This window comes from Prenolepis imparis, unplaced genomic scaffold (genome assembly GCF_030444845.1).
Source record: "Prenolepis imparis isolate NDT839.2.m4 unplaced genomic scaffold, iyPreImpa1.0 SCAF_12, whole genome shotgun sequence".
NCBI lineage: Eukaryota > Metazoa > Arthropoda > Insecta > Hymenoptera > Formicidae > Prenolepis > Prenolepis imparis.
Window position 1 is genome coordinate 15,060,632 of NW_028141170.1, and position 10,739 is coordinate 15,071,370.

The window sequence follows — 10,739 nt, forward strand, 5'->3', positions numbered from 1 at the left end:
TATTATTTTTATATATTCAATTTTTTCTTATATTCAGATACACCTGTATTACACGCATATATAATTAAAAATTATTAATATTAAAAGAAAAATATATTTATTGTAGAATATCTCTCGCGCTCTTCGCCGCTACATCTCTCTCTCTCGCGCGCTATCTCTAGTAAACGCTTCACGCTCTCCTAAAGCGTTTGCTCTCTCGCGGTCCCTAGCGTCGCGCTATCTTTCTCTTTCATGTACCTCGCCGAGCCATCTCTTTCTTCTCTCGCGCGTCATCTCTCGCGCTCTTCGCCGCTACATCTCTCTCTCGCGCGCTATCTCTAGTAAAGCTTCACGCTCTCTCTTCTAAGCGCTCTCGTGGTCCTTTTCGAGGGTATAAACAAAATAGTATGACAGTGAGCGCAGGCAGCTCGAATTTATAAACAGATATTTATCACTATGGTATTCCTTTGTGGAAAGTTTGAGATGGAGCTGAAGCTTATGGAGAGAGTCTGTCTCCACATCAAAAAGTTTCGAACAGTCGCCGAGCGAAGTGCCAGTGTAAGTGCTAGAATAAAGTGTTAAACAGTTTTTAAAAAAATGGAATTTACTGGAGAGATATTTGGGCGGCGCTTCTTTGAATCGCTAATTACGGGACTATTCCGGAATGTCCCCTTCCTGGGGATACCATATATATTTCGAGATGAGTTTGAAGGAAGACGATTCATTGAATGTGTCGTAAGGGCCATATTCTGCCTCTTCGCAATCCCGGTAAGGCTTATTATTATATACATATATATTAATTTTTTTTTATTTTAATTTATTTAATTTTTGTTTTTAATTTAATTTTCTTATGTTGTTTTTATTAATTATTAATGATATTAATATTTTTTCCAGAGCTTTATGATGTCTGACGTTCAAATTGATGGTTTTGTGAATATAGAAAGAAGGAGAGATGTGAGGTACTGGCGGCGGGTGGATCGTGAACTTCATGATTGGTTGTGGAGTGACCTCCCCGAACAAAACAATGATCATTTCGATTATGAGGATCGCTTCAACTTGAGAACAATGTTTGGGGAGGAGCCATATCCAGAGGATGAAGATTGGAATTGGTATGTGTCTTTCTTTTAATAAATTAAAATATTAATATGTAAATAATAATATATTTAATATATAATTTGTTGTAGAAGAAGCCCTACCCGGTCGCACCACCGCTTGCCGCCTTGCCGCCCCCACCATCGTCGGCACAGCCGCCCGGCCGCCTCACCGCCTCGCATCAATCCGCCGCCGCTCCACCATAGTCGGTTCAACCGTAGCCACCACCACCACCGACAATTTTTATATATATATTATAATATTCATTTATATTCTTATCTTTATATTCTTATCATTATATTCTTATCTTTATATTCATTTATATTTTATATCCATTTTATATCCATTTTATATTCACATTTATATATTCACATTTAAATTCACATTTATATATATTTATATACATTTATATCCATTTATATCCATTTATATTCTTTTAAACACACACACACACACAAACACACACACACAAATGTATAATACACATTTATTCATAATTAAAAATAATTGATATTAAATTAATATATTCATTTTAAAAATTCCTGTTCTTTTCCCTCACAATGTCATCTCTCGCGTGCGCCTCTCGCTCTCATTCTCTCGCGTTCATATCGCGCTCTCTCTTTCTCTCCTAAGCGCTATCTCTCTAGCAGTCCCTAACCTCGCGCTATCTCTCTCTCTTTCATGTTTCTCGCTGCGACACCTCTCTTGCGGTCCCTAGTCTCCTCTAAGCGCTATCTCTCGCGATCCCTAGCCTCGCAGTCCCTAGCCTCTCGGTCCCTAGCCTCTCAGTCTCTAGCGTCACGTTCCCCCTTCCCCGCATGACGTCATCACCCGCAAGGACAAAGCAACTATTGGGGAGCTATACGTATAAGAGCTGGAACTGCTTACGGGTGGGAGAAAGAAGGAGATTGGAAATGCGTGCAAAGAAATTACATCATAATTTAAACTTAAAAACTCTTTTATTCTTTTACATATTTTTTTCTTACATATTTTTTTCTTACATATTTTTTTCCTACATATTATGAACTAAAAAGTAAAGTTGCCAGCTCACAATCGATGAGCTGATGCTTGTTGAAGGCGTCGCTAGCGTGTATTACATTAACTTCTTTATTATCCTTTACAGTGGACGCGATATTTGAAAATTGCGTAAACTTGATATCGACTGTATTGGTAATTTTAACTAATCGGTCAAAAGTTACATCGATGCATGGATCGAGATCGAACATACGGTGTAACGTCGATTCGATCATCATCATGCATACATTTGAAGATCCAAGATTAACTTGGCGTCGTTAATCGTACGAACTCGCACTGTTAGTGGTCCAAGGCTTATAAAACTGTAGGTATCTTTAGAGTCGTTTCGAAGCAGATTCTGAATATTGTAACGTTGCTCGTAGAGTCCCTTCCACGCTTCGAGAGATAGTATCAGTTCCTTTCCTCGATGATCTCCTATGGCGATTTCCAAGTAACTCGGTGGATCCACTTTGATACCAATTTCGAGGAATTTAAATCCCATAGCTGTCAATGCATATCGTTTGCATAGTATACGAACCGCATGAGGCTTTAATGAAAAGCTGTAAAAATGAAATTAGTTTAAAAATAAAACAATTTGTAAAAAATATAAAGACATAAAAATAGAAAAATAGAAAAAGTTAAACTTACTTGTCGCATTTGTTCTCAAACGATGGAGTTTCATTACAATTCGGTATGTAATTATTCACATGTCTGTCGGAGCCGCTGCTTCCTTCAACGTAGTACATATTTCCAGATTTTAAAAGTGAAACCACCAGTACGAACGGTTAACGCGACACTGATCGTATAAAGAAATTAATCGAGTGTTGTACATGACGCTTATTTTTAAAAGTAGTGGGGTAAATGTGATGGGAGATTCTAGAATCCCAGGTAGAACATAAAACTCACAATGACGTCATAATGACATCATCATGATTTTATTCATCACTTAAAAGTTATCTGGACAAAAATGATTCAAAAATGATTTAAAGATGACAAAAGTAATCATTAGATTTAAATCTCCTTAATATAAAATAATTGCATTATATGACTTTTAAAAAGTTTATGTTGCTTGAATAATTGTTAGAATATGTGTGAACAATAAATAAATAACTGTAATATATGTATAAAAAATTTTTTCCAAAATCACTTTTAAATGACGTCATCATGATGTCATTATGAGTTTTATGTTCTACCTGGGATACTATTGGCGCTATGAAATTTAGGAGAAGGGGAAACGGCGCTCGGATAAAAAGAATTCTTAGAAACGATTCGTGAGAAAAGGATTGGGGAAGGGGAATAAGAGATAAAACACATTAATGTTTAAATATTTTATTTTTCCAAATCTTGCAATTCTTTCTGGCGTTGCGACCACCAGTTAAATATTTTGAATACATTTTGTAACGCGCAATTCTTAACATGTTTTCCACATCGCATAGTGTTTTTAACATCTAGATTATTTAGAGACTCGATATCGTCGTAATCAGCATCCAAGGTCTCAATAATGAAACCGTTTCCCGCATCATCCAATATATCGGCTAACCATTCTCGCTTTTCAAGTCCTTTTACTATACGAGAATGGATTCTTCTTCTTCTTCATGTGGTCCACCAACGATAGCTGTTGTAATCAAACGCTGAGCCATGCTATATGGAACGTTTCCATCATTCCATCGTAATCCATGATGATTTCGAGTCAACCATGAGGCTTGGTGTCTCTCCGATTTTATGAGCACATCCCATGGACATGCGAAAAAATAATGTGATAAAATAAATCCTCTTCTCAGGATTGCCGCTTCCTTTACAATGAATTGTTTATTGAGGATAAACCCCTGTAGATCCACAAACGTTGGTACGGACATGACGAAATCTCTCTCTTCGATGTATCAGTTTAAAAAAAAGAATGACAACCATCTCATAACACTTTGATTTATATTCTGCTATGCTTCCCCCTCTCTAAATTGTTGGTGCATTTAGGTGATTTTGCGCACAACGTTGGTCAACGGGTTGTACTGGATCACGCGATCGTGTATGATGAGACAGTATGCAGAGGTATTCATCGGCACGTTTTCCTTACACTCAAATTCCAATCTCACATCCACGGTTGCGCTCTTGATCGATTCGTTTTGTCGAGAACAATCGATGATTACGAATAGGCCGTTACGTAGAAACATTGAGACGGTGAGACTCGGCTCGAGATACTCGTATCCGTAATAGTTTTTGCAGAAACGCGCATATGTGTCGTACAGAATCGACCATCTGTTTTTATCGAAGTCCAGATTCATGTCGTCGTACGGATAACATTCCGAGTTCAGATAGAGTTTCACGTTGGTCAATTTACAATCGTCGAATCGACTCATATCCTCAGACATGACATTCTTCCGGCCTGTCTGCAGAGCAAAGATAACGTATCGTGGTTTCTCCAGCTGAGTCGTGGTTTTAATGACCCACGAATGCTTGGTTGTACGCTGCAATAGCGGAAACTCATACAAATCCCACGAGCGAAAACCCATGCTGAGGTAGCGTCCGCTTTCCAAAGCGCGCAGCATAGACAGCTTCTTAATCTCGCTCAACAACACATGTGGCATTCGCCATTGTATCTTGAATATGTTGATCACAGGCTCCAGCGTCGAATCTCCAACCAGACAATTGTTGTCGTTGCGCGATCGTATTAAGATCAACTCGTGACGAGCGTTAATCACCACTCGTCTGTAATACTCGCAAAATCCCAATAACATGTAGAGCGGCACGCAAAAATTGAAGTTTCCATTCACAGTAGTCGGATCACTCCAACTGGCGTTTCTCATAATCACGCTTCTATCGGATGATATCGTTACATAGTTTTTGAGCAAACTTGTTATTCCCACGTTTCTGTTGCGATCAATCTCCACGCCATCGAGTTCATATCGAATCTCATCAAACATGAATGCGACGCAATTATTTCCCAGTATCACATCAGATCCTTCAGCCGGTCTATTTATCCTTCATTCTCCTTCGATGTATAGAAAACTGTCAAACGGCAACGTATACAGATCCTGTATGGGTATTCTTATCTCATCACTGTGTCCGAACGTGATGTTGGCGAACGGGTTGTACATGTGAGTCTCAATTTTGATGATGCGATCGTCGAAGATTGGCTCTTCCCCGATGTTGAGGATGTCGGTCATTGTTCAGATATTTCGCACCGCGAATCCCAAAGATTGTAAAAACGCAACGTTTGATGCGTTCAGTTTCTTTTTCTTGGCGCAACCGGATGATTGGATATTAGCGAATGTCGACGTTGTTGTTGTTGTTGTCGCTGTCTCCGTAAAGATTGTGTTATCTCTCGTGTCTTTCGATCCGTTCAACACAAGCATCTCATACGCCGCACACGTACGTTATCCCTGTCGTCGTCGTACGTGCAATCTAATGGTGATCTCTTCTCCTCGAAAATCGAGCAATCGTCTGTCCTGGTCGACAACGCGTAACGTTAAATCCGTAATGCTCCGCGCGATGATCGGCAAGTAAATGATGTGCGCCGGTGTTTCCGATATCTTGTATCCTGGTGGTAACCTCGGTGAAAATTCATGTATCGTATGAACGAGTTTGCCGTTGCTGTATCCGCCCGCGGTCACGTTACACTCTACGCGGATAATGTTCACGTTGATAATGTTAATCGGCATGTCCGACTCGTACCATTTTCGCGGCTGCAGTATACGGTTCGAGAATCCCAGAAGCGATCCAATGTTGTTAGGCTTGTTAAAATTCATTCTGTAGGCGCATTTGATCTCGCTCCTCATCGTATTGTAATTAGCGCGGAGCACTATCGGGTATTCTTCATTTTCAAAATCACCATTGTCAATGTGTTTTTTATCGTCATCACGAACAGCGTGTCGCGGACGTTTTCGTGAAATTGCATATTTCAAAAACTCATGTATCGCTTGCAGCTCGTACGATCCCTCGGGAATCGTAATTTCCGCGTCATCTTTGCCAAAGTAAAATTTATTATTCGAGGAATTCACGTTCGATATCGTGTGATAAGTCTCAAAATCTGCTAGACTGAGTTCGTATTCATCGTCACTCAAATCTATGGCGGGAAAGTAGTTTGCCGCGAGGACGCTACTCTTTCCAGTCAGCGTGAATGTCATAGACATATCGACAAAACTGTTTAACGAATACTGAGTTAAATAATGCAATGTCCGTCTTTAAATTCACGTGTATCGACCATTCGCAGAAACTGCAAACACAATTGTCCACAGATGCTCTGATCATAAGTTTGAACAGGTGTGTGATTATACTGTATCTTTGTCACATTCCGCCCGAAATATTACACCAATTCATTCAGTGGTTGAAGATTGCCAGAACTGTCGAAATATATAACGCGATTCCCCCTCTTTGCGTACGCCACCCAATGAGTACCTGATCCTTTAGCGTTATCCAAATTTATGATGCTGCTCTCGTTTTAATATATACCACCGATCGGTAGCGAATCACGCATGAAAACACCTCTAAAGTATGGAATGCGCATACGTTTTGCCAGTTGCAGCATGTTGTACATTAGTAGTTTCGCCCTTTGGCATTTTTAGCGTCTCTTTGACGTTTTTTTTTTTCTTTTTGAAACTCATCGTCCACGTTTGTATGGAGCGAGATACAATCCGTGACCTTCCATGGCGTGATTGTGACGTAGCATCTCTTGCAACTGACGTTGTGCAGCTTTTCCATCGTTCACCATCTTTGCTACACCAGCCGCTCCACCAATCATGGATCCAAGCGCGCCCAACATTGGTAGAATCGGTAATACACCCCCACGTTTCGCTACCGGAAGTATCCGTTTCTTCGTCGTCTTTTTCTTTGTCTTCGTCGTCGTCTTCAGGCCCATACCGAGCTTCGTCTTGGTTTTCATCGCTGCCCAGACAGCTGTGGCGGCGGCTCTTTCACCGAGAGTCGAATCTCTCGCAATGATACGAGTTCGCGCTTTGTCGGCGAGTACCTTATCCGCCACGTGTCTCTCGGTGAGATCGTTGATCCGAGAGTACGCAATATCGTGTTCACGGCACGCCGTGTCCAATGGGTTGATACCTCGATCGCCTTTGGCTAATCGCTTTTGTAGCCGCGTGCCCGGACCACAAAACTGATAGCCGGGGATATGGAATTCGATTGGAAGTGCGTTTATTGTGATTTAATAGTCCTCTACTTATTTTTTTCGCTGACATTCGCTGCAATCCTTTATCATCGGCGCTGGACCGTCGATGTGCGTTCGCTGCCACGGTCGATTGTAATGTTCGAAACAGCGGCGACAGGCCTGAATCTCTGGATCCGCCTTTATGTGTTCCGGAAGCTTGTCCCACACGTAGTGGATGTGATTTTCACATTGCAGTAAAACTGCTTTTGGCACAAATTGCAGCTGTTCGGCGCTTAAACCGTGAATATCGGAGGCACTTGTTAGCAGAACAAACATTTTTTCGTTACTGAGCGATTCGTGGTTCCGCGCAGCTATAAATAGGCAAGCGTTCGATTCAATCGGGGAGTGGGAAAATGAGATTCGTGCGACAACCTTTGACGATACGCGTGATGAATTGCGACGACAGATTACGCTCGGTGGGGGACAACGCGGAGATGCGCAGACATGGTACGATGTTGCCGACTACTATACGCGCGATCGTATGCGGCCTCTCGAATTGCGGTAAAACTAACGTCTTGATTAGTTTGATAGAAAGCCCGCACGGTGTTTGCTTCGAAAACGTGTACGTGTACTCAAAGTCGCTGCAACAGCTAAAATATCGGTATCTGGAGAATTTGTTGACGTCGATCGAAGAAATCGGTTACTTTACATTCTCCAATAACAGTGACGTCATTCCACCGAGCGAGGCATGTCCAAACTCGATTTTCATCTTTGATGACGTGGCGTGTGACAAGCAAGATACGATAAGAGAGTACTTTTCAATGGGACGCCACTCGAACGTTGATTGCTTCTATCTCTGTCAGACGTACGCGAGAATACCAAAACATCTTATACGCGACAACGCGAACTTACTGATCTTGTTTAAACAGGACGGTACCAACTTGAAACACGTGTACAACGATCATGTGAATACCGACATGTCGTATGAAGATTTCAGTAAATTATGTCGTATTTGTTGGCAACAAAAGTATGGATTCCTAGTGATAGACAAGGACAGCTTGCTTACAAACGGGCGATACAGAAAAGGATTTAACGAGTTTGCGATACCGCAAAACGATTAGTCGCTGCCGATATTCTGTCGAGAAGAGTGAAACGCGAACACTCTGCAGACATGGCTGATAACCATAACATTCGCGAGCGTGAAAAGATTGCGAAGGAAATTGTGAAAACGAGCGAATCGATCCGTAAAAAACATCGTGCTTTAAAGACTGGTAAGATCGATGACGATATTGCAGTCACGACTCACTTTAAACTTATTATCGAACCACTACAAAAGATTGTCGACAACGCGAGCTTGATCGCAGTGAAAAACGAACCTGAGAGTAAAGCTGACGTGAAAATTAAAACGTTACCCGCTGTTAAGCGGTACGAGGAGGAGGAGGAAGATGCGACACCGAAAAAGAGAAAACGACCAAACACAAATCGCTCATCGACATCACGTACATCGGACGGATTTTTACTGGATGAACCACCGATAAGCTCTACACCGTCCACCTCTACACAGTCCGCGACAACGAGAATCCTACCATTTACAATACCCGAATCACTCGCAAACGAAAATGTTTTCGAAACCACAAGCAATTCACTTGAAACATCCGTTCGAAACACGTTACAAACGTCGGAAGGTCAAGAAATGTTGCGAGAGCACTTCGGACCACTGGGACAAAAATACATGGGTGCTCTCCTCGGTGGCGATAAAAAAAATGAGATCGATCACGTATATGATGTCTATTTCGAAAAGGATGGAATGTTGCTCGGTAACAAACAATTCGACATGGATAAATATGACTCTATAATTATAGACAAAGTAAAGTACATTGGTACACCTGGATTATACGAGCTAGTCTTCAAGAGGATTCCCGATGATGTTATTTACACGGAAGACGATATGCAAAAATACAAGAGCATATTATTGGCGAACGCGCATAAACGCAAATATGATGCGCAAGGTCAATTACGGAGCAACAGGGGATACAAATACAAACAAATAATCGCACCGTTGATGTCAATTGAAAAGAAAAAATCTGGAAAGGGTGTATTCATGCCTCAAGCGATGACGCTAACCGACAATAAAATTGATTACGTGCACTGGGACGACCCCAACGAGCTAGTGGATCGAGTACGATTGCTCGATGCTTCGCGCCGAGCTGGCCACAACGCTCACGACAATGAGATCCTGTCGATCATCGAGGAACTTCGCGAAGCAGGCATTATTATAAATTAAACGGGGTCTCGGCAAAACTAATCAGTCGATCGGCGTCATTCGCATCGGAAAATGCCTATCAACAAATTTGGATTATTCGAACGGAGAAATGATGCAACTGGCACAAGCGATCATTGGGATAGATTGGTGAGAAGTTATGTGCGCGGAAACGCTCTGTGTCCTGTCGCTACAGACTATGATGCAAGATCGCGCAAGATTCGTCGTGTAGCGCAACCTGAAGCTGACACTGATGCTGTCAACAAACTGTATGTGGAATCCTGCGTTAAAAGATTGATGAATCAACAGAAATAATTGATGAGAAACTGACTTCGTTCGAGAAGGACGTACAGTACAGACTGCGATAAACGAACTTCAACGTACAGCTAATGCTAACTCAAAAACGACCTGAATGAGCAGCAGTGAACGGGTTAGGAGCGGCTATCGAACGGTAATCAAACATCTACGAAGGGTTATCGAACGGCTACGAACAATTATCGAACGGCTACGAAGGATTATCGAACTGCTATCTAACTACAATGAGTGGTAGTGGTAGTGAACGGCCTAGCAACAGCTGCGAACGAGGGTACGAACAACTCAAGCAGGGCTGCGAACGAGGCTACGAACAAGTCATTAAAGGCTACATACAAGCCTACTATCAACTCAGGAACGGCTGCGAACGGGTCAGGAACGGTTGCGAACGGATCAGGAACGGCTACGAACGGGTTAGAAACGACTGTGAACAAGGCTGCGAACGAATCAAGAACGATTTTCGAATGGGTCAGGAACGGAAGTAAACAACGCAAGAACGGCTATGAACGGCTTAAGAACGGGTCAAGAACGGCTACGAACGGCTCAAGAACGGGTCAAGAACGGCTACGAACGGCTCAAGAACGGGTCAAAAACGGCTACGAACGGCTCAAGAATGGGTCAAGAACGGCTACGAACGGCTCAAGAACAGGTCAAGAACGACTACGAACGGCTCAAGAACGGGTCAAGAACGGCTACGAACGGCTCAAGAATGGGTCAAGAACGGCTACAAACGGCTCAAGAACGGGTCAAGAACGACTACGAACGGCTCAAGAACGGGTCAAGAACGGTTACGAACGGCTCAAGAACGGCTATGAACGGCTCAGGAACGGGTCAGTAACAGAAATGAGCGATAAAACAAGCAGCAGTAAACGACGATCGGGAAAAACCGACGAAGCGATGAAACAACATAGTTTGGAGAGACGGCAGTTGGTGAACGAAATGCACGCGCCGGCGAGAAAAAATTTTCCCCGAAGACATGTCATAGTG

The 10,739-nt window shown here is 42.3% G+C and overlaps 1 protein-coding gene across 1 annotated transcript; it reads left to right on the forward strand.

Annotated features, from left to right (window-relative positions):
• Positions 1-8,351: 8,351 nt before the first annotated feature.
• On the forward strand, positions 8,352-9,464 carry LOC145943431 (uncharacterized). The gene has a single exon (XM_083050936.1). The coding sequence runs from the start codon at positions 8,352-8,354 to the stop codon at positions 9,462-9,464; it is 1,113 nt and encodes a 370-aa protein (XP_082907062.1).
• Positions 9,465-10,739: the final 1,275 nt, after the last annotated feature.